The 18,255-nt window shown below is 47.1% G+C and overlaps 1 protein-coding gene across 1 annotated transcript in view; it reads left to right on the top strand.

Annotated features, from left to right (window-relative positions):
- The window catches only part of NT5C1A (5'-nucleotidase, cytosolic IA), a 32,651-nt gene extending 15,034 nt beyond the window's left edge, over window positions 1–17,617 (top strand). The window contains exons 4-6 of the mRNA XM_075604486.1: window positions 4,630–4,752; window positions 5,648–5,832; window positions 14,289–17,617. Coding sequence (XP_075460601.1) covers window positions 4,630–4,752; window positions 5,648–5,832; window positions 14,289–14,636 — 656 coding nt within the window. The 3' untranslated portion in view covers window positions 14,637–17,617. The remainder of the gene's footprint in view (window positions 1–4,629; window positions 4,753–5,647; window positions 5,833–14,288) is intronic.
- The last annotated feature ends 638 nt before the right edge of the window (window positions 17,618–18,255 follow it).

Below are 18,255 nucleotides of genomic sequence, written 5' to 3' on the forward strand. Positions count from 1 at the left end.
CAGTGACACACTGCTCCCCTAATGCTGACCGCATGCAGTGACACACTGCTCCTCTAATGCTGACCGCATGCAGTGACACACTGCTCCTCTAATGCTGACAGCATGCAGTGACACGCTGCTCCTCTAATGCTGACAGCATGCAGTGACACGCTGCTCCTCTAATGCTGACATCATGCAGTGACACACTGCTCCTCTAATGCTGACAGCATGCAGTGACACACTGCTCCTCTAATGCTGACAGCACGAAGTGACACACTGCTCCTCTAATGCTGACCGCATGCAGTGACACACTGCTCCTCTAATGCTGACAGCATGCAGTGACACACTGCTCCTCTAATGCTGACAGCATGCAGTGACACGCTGCTCCTCTAATGCTGACAGCACGAAGTGACACACTGCTCCTCTAATGCTGACAGCATGCAATGACACACTGCTCCTATAATGCTGACCGCATGCAGTGACACGCTGCTCCTCTAATGCTGACAGCATGCAGTGACACACTGCTCCTCTAATGCTGACAGCATGCAGTGACACGCTGCTCCTCTAATGCTGACCGCATGCAGTGACACGCTGCTCCTCTAATGCTGACCGCATGCAGTGACACGCTGCTCCTCTAATGCTGACCGCATGCAGTGACACACTGCTCCTCTAATGCTGACAGCATGCAGTGACACACTGCTCCTCTAATGCTGACCGCATGCAGTGACACACTGCTCCTCTAATGCTGACAGCATGCAGTGACACACTGCTCCTCTAATGCTGACCGCATGCAGTGACACACTGCTCCTCTAATGCTGACAGCATGCAATGACACACTGCTCCTATAATGCTGACCGCATGCAGTGACACGCTGCTCCTCTAATGCTGACAGCATGCAGTGACACACTGCTCCTCTAATGCTGACAGCATGCAGTGACACGCTGCTCCTCTAATGCTGACCGCATGCAGTGACACGCTGCTCCTCTAATGCTGACCGCATGCAGTGACACGCTGCTCCTCTAATGCTGACCGCATGCAGTGACACGCTGCTCCTCTAATGCTGACAGCATGCAGTGACACACTGCTCCTCTAATGCTGACCGCATGCAGTGACACACTGCTCCTCTAATGCTGACAGCATGCAGTGACACACTGCTCCTCTAATGCTGACAGCATGCAGTGACACACTGCTCCTCTAATGCTGACAGCATGCAGTGACACACTGCTCCTATAATGCTGATAGCATGCAGTGACACACTGCTCCTCTAATGCTGACCGCATGCAGTGACACACTGCTCCTCTAATGCTGACAGCATGCAGTGACACACTGCTCCTCTAATGCTGACAGCATGCAGTGACACACTGCTCCTATAATGCTGACTGCATGCAGTGACACACTGCTCCTCTAATGCTGACAGCACAAAGTGACACACTGCTCCTCTAATGCTGACAGCATGCAGTGACACACTGCTCCTCTAATGCTGACAGCATGCAGTGACACACTGCTCCTCTAATGCTGACAGCACAAAGTGACACACTGCTCCTCTAATGCTGACAGCATGCAGTGACACACTGCTCCTCTAATGCTGACAGCATGCAGTGACACACTGCTCCTCTAATGCTGACAGCACAAAGTGACACACTGCTCCTCTAATGCTGACAGCATGCAGTGACACACTGCTCCTCTAATGCTGACAGCATGCAGTGACACACTGCTCCTCTAATGCTGACAGCACAAAGTGACACACTGCTCCTCTAATGCTGACAGCATGCAGTGACACACTGCTCCTCTAATGCTGACCGCATGCAGTGACACACTGCTCCTCTAATGCTGACCGCATGCAGTGACACACTGCTCCTCTAATGCTGACCGCATGCAGTGACACACTGCTCCTCTAATGCTGACCGCATGCACTGACACACTGCTCCTCTAATGCTGACAGCACAAAGTGACACACTGCTCCTCTAATGCTGACCGCATGCAGTGACACACTGCTCCTCTAATGCTGACAGCACAAAGTGACACACTGCTCCTCTAATGCTGACAGCATGCAGTGACACACTGCTCCTCTAATGCTGACAGCATGCAGTGACACACTGCTCCTCTAATGCTGACAGCACAAAGTGACACACTGCTCCTCTAATGCTGACCGCATGCAGTGACACACTGCTCCTCTAATGCTGACAGCACAAAGTGACACACTGCTCCTCTAATGCTGACCGCATGCAGTGACACACTGCTCCTCTAATGCTGACAGCACAAAGTGACACACTGCTCCTCTAATGCTGACAGCATGCAGTGACACACTGCTCCTATAATGCTGACTGTATGCAGTGACACACTGCTCCTCTAATGCTGACAGCACAAAGTGACACACTGCTCCTCTAATGCTGACAGCACAAAGTGACACACTGCTCCTCTAATGCTGACAGCACAAAGTGACACACTGCTCCTCTAATGCTGACCGCATGCAGTGACACACTGCTCCTCTAATGCTGACCGCATGCAGTGACACACTGCTCCTCTAATGCTAACCGCATGCAGTGACACACTGCTCCTCTAATGCTGACCGCATGCAGTGACACACTGCTCCTCTAATGCTGACAGCATGCAGTGACACACTGCTCCTATAATGCTGACCGCATGCAGTGACACACTGCTCCTATAATGCTGACCGCATGCAGTGACACACTGCTCCTCTAATGCTGACAGCACAAAGTGACACACTGCTCCTCTAATGCTGACAGCACAAAGTGACACACTGCTCCTCTAATGCTGACAGTATGGGACAGACACACATTCCATATGCTCTTTATAATGAGCAGGCCTACAGCTGATATCTCTTATGCTTTATCTGCAGTAACGCAGAAAATTGGCATGGGCTGCAGTAACCACAAGGTCTCTCTCCCCTGCAAAGCCGGGAATTCCGGCACTATTCCAATGATATTTTCTTGGAGAATCTCTGGTGCATTTCAGGGATCCTGTATTCACTCTGTCTTCTCGCTTACCTCCCCACCTATTCTGGGGTCACTGGAACTTGATTTAAACTTCGGGCAAAATAATGGATTCACCCGCTCTTCCTATTACCGGACTAGGGGTGCACTGGGGTTAATATCAACAGAAACAACAAAGGTGTGGAGAATTATCCGTTAGAACTATGGTTATTCTCCACAAAAGAACCCCTGATATACAGTAGTGCACTCTCCTAAATAATACTATCAGTATATACTGTGACAGGGCTGGTCTTAGGGAGAGATAATGAGAGTAGCAGAACGTATTGTTATACAAAATGACCCTTTATGTAGATAGATAAATGGACTTAGTTAAAAATATAAATCTTTAATAAACTTAATGCTAAAATAAAGTGGGGAATAGAAAACTCCTAAACACAAATAAACACAGGCATGGATATATTGTGGTTGTTTTGAAGGGTAATTACTATACTCTAGGAAGATTCCTCTGTGGTCCACCAGGGAACGCTCAATAGACACAATTTGGTATACATTGTGTAATGTGTGCTAAGTACCAATACTACACTAGCAACAGCATTAGGCACGTTCTATAGTGCCGGGCGTGTGCTACGCCGTGCGCGCGCGCGGATTTTTAGTTGGCTGACGTTAGTCAGCCTTTCTATAGATGTGCCGCGCGCGCGCATGGCAGGGAGAGGTGAGCCGACAGACAGCGGCGAAGATTAAGAAATTCATCTTTTCGCACCGCTGCCTGCGCTCAAATGTATGTATTGGTGTGTATGTGTGTATGTATGTATGCGTGTATGCGTGTTTGTATGGATGTGTGTGTGTGGGGGGGGTAAATAAATGCACACACACAAAAAAAAATTTTTATTAAACTTTTTTTTTATTTAAAAAAAATCTTACTTACACTCCCCTTACACTTACTCTCACACAGCATATATACACGCATATACATGCACATACACGCATATACACTTACCTGCAGCTCCCGGCTCTATATACACGGAAAGCATGCGGCACGTGCACGCGCGTTCGCATAGGAAGGCGCAGCCGCATGCTGTATAGAACGGCCCTTATACTGGTGCTAACTGTGATTGCTCTAATCTATGAAAGTAGTACTGTATCAATACAGTATATATCCACTAAGATCTTTGGGATATACAACAATACCTAACAGAAACAACTACTAGATGTAAGAAGGATATCAAGTCTTTACTAGCATATTGTTTGATCACACTGTCTTATATACCCTTAGAAGTCTTACTAGTATAAGGACAATATTATTGTAGTGTTAACATCTAACACGAAGGAGGGTATATTTTAGAGAGACTACGATCCCTCAAGGGTGTCTATTACTAATACACCCATGTCTGTGTTTATTTGTGTTTAGGAGTTTTCTATACCCCACTTTATTTTAACATTAAGTTTATGAAAGATTTATATTTGTAACTAAGTCCATTTATCGGTCCACATAAGGGGTCATTTTGTATAACAATACGTTCCGCCACTCTCACTATCTCACACTTCATCTGTACTTGTCACATAGAAGCTATTTAATGTTTGTATCTGTACTATTTTAGTGCCAGGATATTAAAGGTATTAGTGTATTAGAGTCAGGGTGTATTAGGATAGTATAGTTCGGGTATTATGGTCTTTCAAATTGTATTTTCTCCCCCAGATCTTTTTATCGAGCGCTTCTGCATGACCGGGGGGAGAAGCCCCATTGACTACCTAAAAGCTTATCACACCAACCTCTACCTCTCGTCCGATGCCATGAAAGTGCAGGAGGCCATAGAAGAGGGTGAGTATATGTGCATACGGTGGGGCAAGAAAGTATATGACAAATGAATCTCTGGGGTGTTACCTGTCCCTCACCATGCCACCACGCTCTTGAAGTGTCACACTGTCGCCACCTTCTGCCAATGGTGCAGAGCCTGCTCCTTACTCCAGCACTTACCGACCCCTAAAAGAGAGAGATAAGACGTGAAAGTGGATCGAAAAGGTAAATATTACTTTAGGTCTTGTAAATGCGCAATTCCAGTCAGTTTGCAAAACAACGCATTGAAAATAACTTGTAATTATCTTCCTTTAATCACGTGTAATTAGACAAAGCAAAGATGTGACTGTTTTGGTTCCTCACAATATTAAGAATGTGTTTTCTTCTGGGCCTCTGAAAAGGGAGAGGGCAAGCTGCCTGTCAATTAAGTTTTTTTTTGCTATGTGAGGTTTCTCTAGCAAGAATGTTTTATTTATGCTTTCTCTTTATACAGACATCAGTTTTCTGTTTGTATGTCCAAGAACGATATTTAGAAAAAATCCACAAAAGATGAGAATTATTGTGATGATGAAAGTAAATCTTGTCTCAGACATTAGTTTTTCCTGCTAGTATAATTATAATATTGAGCGACCACCTGTGACAAGTAAGGCGCCCATCATCTTCCTGATATGCAGATTGCCTCTGTTTCAGCCAGTTCTGGGTTTGCAGTGTACCTGGAGCAACATGGCTAATTTCTACTGCTTTCCACTCTGTAAGTCCTGTAATGGGACTAAAGACTGTGAAGCCAGGATAGAGTCTCCACCAGAGACTGCCTTTATTATCCTACAGTATCTCTGTGATATAAAGCTCTTTTGATTTGATCTACGCCTTGTGTCCAGCCTCTGACTACCTCACTACACCCCTCTTCTCCCCCATGCAGGTATCGCAGCTGCTACAATTTTTAGCCCTAACCGGAACAAGGCTGTGAACGAGGACCAGCTACGTGTGGCGTTTGATGGAGACGCGGTCCTGTTCTCGGATGAATCCGAGCAGATAGTGAAAGAGCATGGGCTGGACATGTTCTTTGAGCATGAAAAGGCTTACGAGAACAAGCCTCTGGCACAGGTGATGCGCCTACTGTCACATGACCTCTTGCTTCTACCTGTCACGATGTGCTCACCACAAACAAGGCGTTACCGGGGCCGAGGTGGGGATGGATATAAACTGCGTGGGCGCGTCTGGATTGTAGGTTGATCAAGGTAGCCGGGTCTGAGTTGGAGAGGTACGGATCATTGCAGGTACTATTAGCCGAGGTCCGGGTTGGAGAGAGGAGAATAGTCGTTGTTTGGATGGTGAGGTCAGGGTTGGAGAGGTGCGGATTGTCGTAGATAGCCGGGGTCAGGAGTACAGAAGATCAGAGTCCAAAACAAGCCGGGTCAATAACAGAGAGTTGCGAACAAGAGGACAAGACAAGACTGCAAGGCTAGGAAGCAATGAAGACAATGGAACATAGGATTATGCTCAGCCAATTTGCCAGTGGGGCAGCTGAGCACAAGTAGGAGAGAGCAACCAATGAGAAACCTGCAGTGTGGAGGTGCGTCAGCAGTGAGGACTGTGGTTGGTGAATCCAGAGCAGGAATCAGGTGGGATGAGGATTCCTGACAAGGTCAGAGGAGGCGGGAACTGTGTGCACTCCCAACGTCGGCCGGAGAACGCAAACCAGAGGCGGAGCCGAAGGAAGGGGCATTAAGCCTGGAGCGGGTTGCGTGCACGCGAGCAGTTTGCCGGGTGGTCCCTGAAGGAGAGGTGGACCCACCAGCGGCCGAAGCAGGGAAGGCGAGAGCCTCGGCAGTGAGCGGAGGTTAGTACCCCCCTCTGGGAGAGGTGAAAGACAGAGGGGATTCTCATTGATGTAGGAAGACGTAGGCGATATGCCACCAGATTGACCTTCTCTATTACGGAATAGGGTCCAAGGAACCTGGGTGCCAGTTTGAGTGTGGGTACCTTGAGGCGTATGTTTTTAGATGATAACCACACCTTATCTCCTGGACTAAATTCCTGGATCTTGCGCCTGTGACGGTCCACCTGGAGTTTCTGTCTAGCCGTTGTGGTCCTACGATTTTCCTAGATCCCTTTCCATGAATTCTGTAGAAGTCGAATTTTGTTATCCGCAGCCGGTACCTCAGAAGAAGATGTGGACATCGGAAGGCGGGATAGGTGAAATTCATAGTTTATGAAAAAAGGTGACTCTTGGGTGGACTCGCTGCACAGACTATTGTGTGCAAATTCAGCCCAGCGAAGAAGGTCCGTCCAGTTATCTTGGGTGTCTGAGATGAAACAACGCGGGTATTGTTCCAAGGACTGATTGGTTCTCTCTGTCTGACCGTTGGCTTGGGGATGATATCCTGAAGAAAAGTGTAAAGAGATGCCCATCCTTTGAGAAAAAGAACGCCAGAACCTTGAAACGAATTGAGACCCTCGATCGGATACGATGGTCTGTGGGATCCCATGCAGACGAAAAATCTCCTTAACAAAAATGTCTGCTAACTTGGATGAGTTGGGAAGACCTTTCAATGGAATGAAGTGTGTTTGTTTGGAAAAGCGATCTATGACAACAAGAATGGTGTTTATCCCCTTGGAAACAGGAAGCTCTACTAGAAAGTCCATAGACAAATGGTTCCAAGGACGATTCGGTATGGGGAGAGGATGTAAGAGTCCAGGTGGTTTGCTGCAAGGAGTCTTGTTTTGAGCACATGTCAAGCACACATTGATAAATTCTTTCATGTCCCTTTGAATGCCGGGCCACCAGAAGGTCCATTCCATAAGATCGGTGGTTCTTCTGGTACCTGGATGTCCAGATGATTTGGAGGAATGACCCCATTCTAGAACTTTCCTCTGGTATTGTGGTGAGATGAAAAGGCGGCCCTCTGGGACTTCGAGATCCTCTGGGATACGAGATTGGTCTTATAGGATGTCGTCCAGTACGTCAAACGGTTTGGTGGAGAGAATGTATTTAGGAGGAAGAATTGTCTCTAGATGATCTTCGGATTTATCGTCAACCATGAACTATCGTGAAAGAGCATCCGCTTTGACATTTTTGGAACTGTAACGCTTGAGTGCCCGCAGACCTGGCCAGTCCCCAGTACTGAGGTGGGTAAGGGTATAACACGCACCCACAGCAGTGAGGGTGTGCCCGGAGTGTGGTAAGATGCGTTGCCGGGTCTGGTGAGAAAGGGTTAGCCTGATACTTGCAGCGTCCGGGGCGCCAGAGGTCCGAGGTAGAGATCCGAAAGCCGTAGGTCAAGGGCAGGAGAGAGCAGCGTAGTGAGGGCCAAAGCCGAGTCCAGGGAGTAGCGAGGTACACGAAGTCTAACGAGAGCCGAGATCAAATCCAAGGGTATCAAACGAGGGCTGGGACTGGATGGAGAGCTGCAACACAAAAGAGAGCCAGGCATAGACCTCCATACTACAAGAGCCACAGGAAAACTATGCAGAGTGAGGAAAGAGAGGGAAGACAGGAACTATAAATGTTGGAGAACCAATGGGAGTAAGAGGTGGAGCGGGGGCTTGACTGAGCGGTCCCAGGGATAGGTTTAGATGCCTGGTGTGGTGTTCCCTAGTGGGAATAGCCTCCAGCTGATGGGAGGTGGAGCCAAGGCTGCAGGAGGAGTGTAGAAAAGGACGGGTGCGCGCGCGCTGTAACAATCCCGCGCGCGCGCCCCGGCAGCGTGTGGGCGGAGGCGGCGTGTGCCGCGGAGGAGCGGAGCGGCGCCTGACCGGAGCAGGTAAGGAGCTGGCGGGGAGGGGGCCTGGGACGAGCGGCAGTACTGTGAGTCGGGGTGACGGGGACCCGCTGTAAGGCGCGTGTCCCCGATCTCTTACATGAACCCAGTAAAAAGGAAATAATATAATTGAAGCGGGGAGAAAAAGGCGACCAGCGGGCAGGCTTGTCGAGCACCTTGGCGACGAGCGCCTTCTATGTAAAGCAGATTTTTGTGATCGGTTAAGATGGTGATAGGGTTCTCCATACCTTCCAACAGATGCCTCCATTCTTCGAGAGCAAGCTTGATGGCCAGGAGTTCCCGGTTCCCTACGTCATAATTCTGCTCTGCAGAAGAAAATCTTATAGAAAAAAGGCACAAGGGTGAAGCCTGGCCTGAGGTGATCTTCTTTGTGATAAGATGGCTCCGGCCCCGACATCAAATGCGCCTATCTCCAAGGTGGGAATTGTAGTTTGGGATCCGGATGTATGAGGATGGGAGCAGACACGAAGGCTCCTTTCAGGTGATCGAAGGCTTGAATGGGGGCTGGCGGCCAAGAAGCAGGATCTGCTCCTTTCTTGGTCAGGGCAGTAATGGGAGCTACCGTAGAGGAGAACTTCCGAATAAATCTGCGATAATAATTCGCGAAGCCTAAAAAACGTTGTACGGCCTTAAATGTAGTACGGCGAGGCCAATCCATAACTGCCTTTACTTTAGCTGGATCCATGGTGAACCCGGAGTCAGAGATGATATATCTCAAAAATGCCGTAGATTTTTGATGGAACTGACATTTTTCCAGTTTGGCGAAAAGATTATTTTCACGAAGGCGTAATAGTACCTGTTTGACGCGGCCGATATGTTCTTTGAGAGATTTGGAAAAAATCATGATGTCGTCTAAGTAGACAATAAGGAACTGATTAAGAAGATCCCTGAAGATCTCGTTGACGAAGTCTTGGAAGATGGCAGGGGTATTGCAGAGAACAAGGGCATGACTAGGTACTCACAATGGCCATCTCGTCTGTTGAAGGCCATTTTCTATTCGTCCCCCTGGCGAATCCTTACCAAATTGTAGGCACCATGCAAATCCAACTTGCTGAAGATGGTAGCCCCTTGAAGGCGGTCGAAAAGTTCCGAGATCAAAGGCAAAGGGTACAGATTCTTAAGGGTAATCTTATTAATACCTCTGTAGTCGATGCAGGGTCTACGAGATCCGTCCTTCTTTTTTACAAAAAAGAATCCTGCTCCAGCTGGGGAAGAGGACTTCTGAATGAACCCTTTTTTAAGATTTTCTTGGATGTAGTCCCTCATGGCTTTAGTCTCCGGGAGTGAGAGCGGATAAGACCTTCCCCTGGGAAGAACTGAGCCTGGTAAAAGCTCAATAGGGCAATCGAAGGGGCGATGCGGTGGTAGAACCTCTGATCGTGCCTTGTCAAAAACATCACAGAATTCAATATATACCTCGGGCAAAGAGCTCGTCTTTTCTCCTGGGGTAACCGACCCACATTTCTTTTGGACGGGAACCACGCATTCTTCTGCACAAAGGGTGCTCCACTGGATATATTCTTTATTGATCCAGTCGATACAGGGATTATGATGTTGAAGCCACGGGAGACCCAGGATCACTTCGACGGAAGGAGTGTGAATCACATCCAGATGGATATCCTTCCTATGATCCTCACCGGTCTGTAAGTGGTAGAGAATAGTCTGCAAAGAAATGAAGGCTGGTTGTAATGGCCGACCATCGATGGCTTCTAATCCTACCAGGATCATCTTGTGGACAAGCGGGATGTTATTCCTCTCAGCAAAGCCTTGGTCGATAAAGTTGCCCCCTGACCCTGAATCCACAAATGCTAAGGCAGTGGTCTGAAAACCGTTACTGGTAAGAGAAACTGGGATCAATATCCTGGTTGACAAGGTCTTCTTGGTGATAGGGGAAGTGGAGAGTGTTCCCAAAGAGACTCCCCTGTACCTCATTGAGAGATGGCTTTTCCCTACTTGTGAGGGCAGAGAAGTACTTGATGTCCGGAGTGGCCACAATACAGAGTCTGGCGTTGCGTCGGCGTTGCCTCTCAGAGGGAGATAATTTATTACCACCCAGTTGCAAGGGTTCAGGAGTGTCAGAGTAAGAAGATTCTGGTGTACCGTTGTGGAAAGAAGACGATCTGGGAGCGTGTTGGCGATGACGAACCTCCTTTCTTTCAACCATTGGTCTACGCGGATGCAGACAGCGATAAGATCCTCATGATCGTTGGGCGCTCTTGTGCAGTGAGTTCGTCTTTTAGTGACTCTGAAATACCCTGCCAGAAGACCGATGACAACGCCTCATTATTCAACCGGTCTCCGCAGCGATGGTACGAAACTCAAGAGCGTATCTGGCGACCGGACTGTTTCCCTGATATGAGAGATATGAAAAAGAGAGGAGGCAGCAGTTACCTTGCAACCAGGTGTGTCAAAGACTCTATGGAATTCCCTGGCGAACAGTCCAATGTCCTGAGTTAGGTCCGATCTTTGTTCCCAGATGGGAGAAGCCCAGGCCAGGACGTCGTCAGTGAGTAGTGAAATAATATACGCCACCTTGGATCTGTGGGAAGGAAAGCGAGAACGCGTGATCTCGAACTGGATGAAGCATTGTTCAAGAACCCTCGGCATCCATGCGTATCTCCAGCATAGCAGTCGGGAGTCAGGGTTCAGAAGTCGTAGTCACAGACATAAGGGTAGGCGTAGGGGTGGTAGAACCCGACGGAATAGGAGTAGGAAGAGGGGCTTGCGCCTGGACAGAGCGAGAGAAGGTTCTGTTGTAGCAAGTCAATGTGTGTGTTAATCCATTTCTGACTGGCAACAGTTGTATGGAGGTAGGTGGCACCTACCCCCAGAGCTCACTCCTCCTCACTTTTTTAACTTTGGAAGGTCTTTTCATTTTGCTGCAAGAACAGGATCTAATATGGTTCTTTCCCTTCATACAGAGGAAAAGGGAAGGGTTCACAGTATAGTGTTAGGACCTGCAAAGTTTGGTTATACCTTGGCGTGGTATGTAGGCTTATGATGCTTTGGCCAAAGGATTTAACTAAATAACCAAGAAAATATTATTATTGAAGTATTTAACTTTAATTTTATACTTATTACCATATATGTTTTGTCAATTGGATGTAGCATTGGGCACCCCTGTCTTTTGTTGTATACATTTGTCACGCTCAGTAGCACTCTTTTTGACATAAATATATATTCATGATGTGGTGGGTGTAGGAGTTTGAGCTATGTGTGTGTTAATCAAGGTTCTGTTGTAGTAAGTCCATACGTTGGTCGTTATGCTCTAGATATTTCTCTATTTTAGAGAACTTGTTGGCATGTGTGCTCAAGAGTCGCCCCACCTCGGCTGGGTCCATGTTGGTTGGGCTGAGCATACTGTCACGATGTGCTCACCACAAACAAGGCATGACCGCGGGCCGAGGTGGGGATGGATATAAACACTACCCAGAGCCGCGTGGACGCGTCTGGAATGTAGGTTGGTCAAGGTAGCCGGGTCTGGGTTGGAGAGGTACGGATAGTTGATATACTTGTCGGGGTCTGGGTTGGAGAGGTAAGGATCGTTGCAGGTTCTATTAGCCAGGGTCCGGGTTGGCGAGAGGAGAATAGTCGTTGTACGGATGCCGAGGTCAGGGTTGGAGAGGTGCGGATTGTCGTAGATCGCCGGGGTCAGGAGTACAGAAGAGCGGAATCCAAAACAAGCCGGGTCAATAACAGAGAGCTGTGAACAAGAGGACAAGACAAGACTGCAAGGCTAGGAAGCAATGAACACAAAGGAACATAGGATTATGCTCAGACAATTTGCCAGTGGGGCAGCTGAGCATTAGGAGTGAGCAATCAATGAGAAACCTGCAGCGTGGAGGTGCGTCAGCAGCGAGGACTGTGGTTGGTGAATCCAGAGCAGGAATCAGGTGGGATGAGGATTCCTGACAAGGTCTGAGGAGGCGGGACTTGTGTGCGCCGGCCGCGCACGTCGGCGGCGCGAGAACGCAAGACGGAGGCAGAGCCGGAGGAAGGGGCATTAAGCCCGGAGCGGGATGCACGCGCGTGAGCAGTTTGCAGGGTGGTCCCTGAAGGAGAGGCGGACCCACCAGCTGCGGAAGCGAGGAAGGCGGGAGCCTCAGCAGTGAGCGGAGGTGAGTGGGGAGCGCGCTGAGGGCAGCGTGACTCCCCGATCCTTACACTACCCACATGACCCCCAGCACTTGTCACATGACTTTACCCACCTCCCTGGCCACCTGATCTTGAACTGCCATAAATAATTTGTTCTGGGTGACCAGGGGAAGGTAGAGCAGTGTTTTACCCAGAATTCAACACAGCCTTTGTTATTTTTTCCTTGTAAGATAAATATCTGCTTGGGGTCCTGGGAAGGTGCCTTCCAAGAGCCAAAGGGGGAAAGATCTGGTCACTAAGAGGGTGGTGGGTGCATGGAACAGCCTCCAAGCATATGGCAAACAACAAATATAAACAGGATTAATAATGAAGAATTAAAGATGGAGATTCAGCAGGGCCTGAAATTTTACAGTAAGCGTGGTAGTCTACGGCTCAGATTCACTAAGCTCAGTTAACCTATTAAAGGTGATTTTATCCTTAGTTAACACCTCATAATCCTAGCACAGCATTCACTAAAGCAAGAAACGTGATGTTAACCGGAATTTACTTCTGTAAAATGCAAGAAATTATTTATAAATTCTGTTGTTCTTAATGACACATTAGTTCATTATAACTTAAATTATATTCATCCCATATACACAAAGCTCCGTTAAGGTTAACGTCGAAAATAATGCTATTTTAAGTCATACCTAATACGGCTGTTACTCTTACCCAGACCCTGAAACAGGAGGAGGGGGAGGAGCATTTTGGCAATTATTTATATAATTTTGAATAGATGAACCTATACTGCACGTGGGGAGATACCTGTGAACGCATCTGAGGTATCTGGGAAATATGCAAATTTATATTATTTTACTAGATTTTATATATTTAAATTGGCAAATTTTCAAGGTATCTGAGGTGTGCTCATATGTATGTCCACATGTGGTGTATAGATTAATCGATTGGAAGCTATATAGGTCAATGCACCCTCTCCTAAAAGCTCCCTCTCCTCCCCAAAAGCCCCACTTCAAATGTCTGGATGGCAGTAATGCCAAGACTTAAAATAACATCACATTATTTGGGGATGAGGCAGCATTATCCTAAAATAATGGGACATAATAGCAGCAATCCCACCTAGGAATGTCTTTATTTTAGTTACATAATTTGCTGAACAGCACTGAGTTCAGTGCCAGGGAACCTCGGTTCTCGAGATACATATTGGATACAAGGTTTAAAGTTCCATTCTTGGGAAACAATTGGCTGTCAAATGTCACTGGATCTGCAATAGGAAGCCGCATCATCATCGGCTGCAGCTTCCTATTGGTCGACACCAGTGACCGTGTTTTATCCATGAGGAGCACCGCCACCTTCCTTTGTAATTATCTGAGCTTTAACCCTTTTCTAATAAGCTCAATTACAGTTGTGTTTTTTCTCTATATATAATTACCATAGTGAATAAGGCATGCCTCAGGCAATATAGAGAGCTGTTTTATGTAATGTCACATTATTTGCCCTGATTTAATGGAGCTTAGTGAATTTAGGCCGTAATAGGACAGGAGGTACATTTCTGTGTCCCATGACCTCTGATTCCCCTGACCTAATCTTACTGACATGACCTTCTGTCCTGCCATGTCACCTGCCTGTTTTGGGGATGTGAGGGGTAAGCTCTAAGGCTAAGCTAAGAAATGTGTTTTCTCGCAGGGGCCGCTGAAGGGTTTTCTGGAAGCTCTGGGGAAATTACAGAAGAAATTCTACGCCAAGGGGCTGAGACTGGAGTGTCCCATCCGCACTTATCTTGTCACTGCACGCAGTGCCGCCAGCTCTGGGGCACGAGCTCTGAAGACCCTGCGCAGCTGGGGGTTAGAGACAGATGAAGCACTGTTCTTGGCTGGGGCCCCAAAGGGCCCCCTCTTGGAGAAGATTCGCCCTCACATCTTCTTTGATGATCAGATGTTCCACGTGGAAGGAGCCACAGAGTCAGGAACTATAGCAGCCCACGTCCCATACGGGGTAGCACAGAGACATAAGCACAAGCAAAATCCCAAGTGAGGGGGGACTAACTCTCCCCCTGACCTATCTATTTTTTATGTTTTAAACTCCACAAGTCACAACTGTCTAGGATCTAATGAACAAGACCCTCGCTTGCACTTTATGCAGTGGCAGCAACTGGTTCTGTGCTAGAGCCGGGGAGATGCACTCCAAAACTGGAACAATCTACCGGGGACTCTCACAGCCACCAGTCAAAGTTCTTTCAAAACTAAAGCTGTCTCACATTTTAATCTAGTCTATAACTGTTACATACACCTATAATATTTATTATCTCTAACTGTGCATGCAATGTCTTGTATATAATGTATACCCTGTTCACTTATGTAACTGTATTTGTAACCATGTATTATTTGTCATCTTAACTCTATGCCCAGGACATACTTGAAAACGAGAGGTACAGTAACTCTCAATGTATTACTTACTGGTAAAACATTTTTTATAAATAAAATAAATAAATGCGCAGCGAGTATGTGAGGGCATCACATTAGCACGACTAAGGGAACTCCTGGCTTTCTATGTACCTGTGCTCATGCCCTGTTGATATCTGCTGCGGATTAGTGATTGTAACTGAGAGATCTTAAGTCCCTGGTGGGTGAGCGTCACTGTGTGCAATATAGGTTATCCATTTAACAACCAGCCTATCCTCCTTGCTCTGCCTCCCCTTCTTTATATCATCAGATCTAAGAATGTCATACAGAGAGGGCTTAAGTACCCTCCTCATATTACTGTACTAGGGATTCTGCTGCCTATAAAAGAAGGGAGTGACGCTGTAACATTGTGTCTAATATCTGTGTGTTACAGTTTCTGCTCTCACACTGTGCCTGTATCTGTGTTAGGGTCTGCTCTCACACGGTGTATCTGTGCTAGTGTCTGCTCTCACACTGTCTGTATCTGTGTTAGTGTCTGCTCTCACACTGTGTATCTGTGTTACAGTTTCTGCTCTCACTCGCACTGTCTGTATCTGTGCTTCTATATCTGTGTGTTACAGTTTCTGCTCTCACACTGTCTGTATCTGTGCTTCTATATCTGTGTGTTACAGTGTCTGCTCTCACACTGTCTGTATCTGTGTCAGTGTGTGCTCTCACACTGTGTATCTGTGTTACAGTTTCTGCTCTCACTCACACTGTCTGTATCTGTGCTTCTATATCTGTGTGTTACAGTTTCTGCTCTCACACTGTCTGTATCTGTGCTTCTATATCTGTGTGTTACAGCGTCTGCTCTCACACTGTCTGTATCTGTGTCAGTGTCTGCTCTCACACTGTATCTATGTTACAGTTTCTGCTCTCACTCACACTGTCTGTATCTGTGCTTCTATATCTGTGTGTTACAGTTTCTGCTCTCACACTGTCTGTATCTGTGCTTCTATATCTGTGTGTTACAGTTTCTGCTCTCACATGGTGTCTGTATCTGCTCTCACTGTGGCCCATATTCACAAAAGGGTGCTAAGTTTTAGCACGCCAAAGCTTAGCACCCTTTTTTGGGTCTGGGCCAGTGTGTCTGCATCTGTGTTATAGTTTCTGCTTTCACACTGCCTGTCTGTGTAACTGTTTTGACACTTGATGCTTGTGTTTCAGTTTGTGGTGTGACACTTTGTGGCTGTGCTGACATGCACTCCTTCCCTTGCTCTCAAAGGCCACTTTATTCCTATATCATGCGGGCGCTGCAGTTTCAAGCTTTGGAGATATTTGAAACAGAAGTTTGTGCATAAGGCCTCGTTCAGGGTGCTGGCTTCGGAGGGAGGGCGTGCTGCCGTGAGAAACAAAGTATTCAATTTGAATACTGGTTGTCAGGGTAGCAACTTCCCTGTCTCCGAAGCCAGGAGTTGAAACTGGCTACAGTTTCAATAAATGAAAATTTCGTTTTTTGAAGCTGCAGCAGCGTCACAGGGACCTAGGCAGCCAATGAAATCATTCTTCAGAATGATTTCATGACTGCAACCTCAATACTTAACCTGCTGTGTGTAACCCTGCCCCCTCCCCAACGCTGAAAAGTCTGCTGGGGGATAAACACAGATCGCCCAGCAAACTGCCGCACTGCCGCCCTCCCGCCCTCCCTCCAACTCCTGCAGCTGGCACCCTGAACGAGGCCTAAGGGACACCTCTTCCAAAGCATTAGCATCAGTGCTGTACAATGACACTTATGGGTAGATGTATTGAATAAAGAAAATACAGATAGAATTTTGTTTTCTAATGTAATTAAGAGTTTCCTATAGTTCACACAATAGTCAAGACAGAAAAATTTACACCACTTCAGAGTTGGTGGATATTTTTAATGCAAGTACAAGATAACTCCTCCTGTTAACACTCTCTAAATTTTAAGCTGCACAAAAACTGCAGCAAAGACCTTGATGTATTTATTAGGAGACGCAAGATAATTACATTCATTGTGCGTCACATTTGCTTTGATACGTCTTCCTTTAAATATCTAGACACATACACAAATTCCCTTTGCTTACACAGTTTGAACAGAAGACACTTTATTTATTTGTAACATGTTTTACCAGGAAGTAATACTGTACATTAAGAGTAACCCCTCGTTTCCAAGTATTTGGACTGTTGAATGTATGTGTGCTCAGGATTGCTATGTACTGTATAACAGCATATTCACGAGTGGGGCTATAAGGCATGTAATGCTGCGTTAACATTATTGTCACACATTGTCCTACAGACATCACACGGAGTGACAACCTGAAGCATGTAATATTGTACACTGTAACCTCCAGTCTCCTGTGGCTCCTGTTATGAATGGGTTTGAAAAGAACATCACAGAAACTTATCTTCGCGATCCTTGCCCCCCACTGGGTTCTTGTGCCTTATAATGAGTGTGTCTTGTGCCTCGTTATGAGCCAGATTGTACAATGGAAGATGGGGGGATCCACATTTCTTTCTCTTTTGATTGCTATGAATGTAACAAACTGAATGTACTGAAACCTCCTGTGTGGTTTTATCAGTAATAAAAGAAAAGTATGTTGGCTGTTATAATATTCTTATGGTTTGTCTTCCAATGAGTGAATCTCTCTCCTAATGAGCAGAACTCCCTTCCAAACAGTGGGAGTCATAACGAGAGAGAGTCTGTCAATGAGCAAGACTCGCTACTAATGAGACATTCTCACAGTGAAATACACTCCCAATGAGCGAGACCAGAGGTAAAAATACACCTCTAAATATTTCATAGGAGTATTTTTATTTTATTTGTGGTGTGGCTACAGTCCCCATCAGGAGCTTGTAGATGATTCCAAGCATCGGTACACTCGCACAAGTTTAGCTCCTAGCTTGGCTGTGCTTCACTAACGCTTTTAGCAGCAATAACAGTACTTCAGGATTGGTGCTTCAGGAACATTAATCAGGGTACTCTCTCACCCCCCTCCCCTTTCCAGTCTGATCACTGTAAGGCTTAGGCCTTGACCCCACTGCCTACTACAGCGTCCGCCACAGAGCCCTCCCCTCAATGGCGCCGGGCCCGCTGCGAGGGGGGGCCGCAGCGCTGGGGCGAGAGTTGCTCCTGCTCTCAATAGAATTGAGAGCAGGACTCACGACAAGCGATACGGCACGCCCCCCGGCGGTTCAGCCAATGAGGGCGAACCTGCCGGGTGACGTCATGGCCACGCCCCCGTCACTCC

The sequence above is a fragment of the Ascaphus truei genome, chromosome 6, assembly GCF_040206685.1.
Source record: "Ascaphus truei isolate aAscTru1 chromosome 6, aAscTru1.hap1, whole genome shotgun sequence".
NCBI lineage: Eukaryota > Metazoa > Chordata > Amphibia > Anura > Ascaphidae > Ascaphus > Ascaphus truei.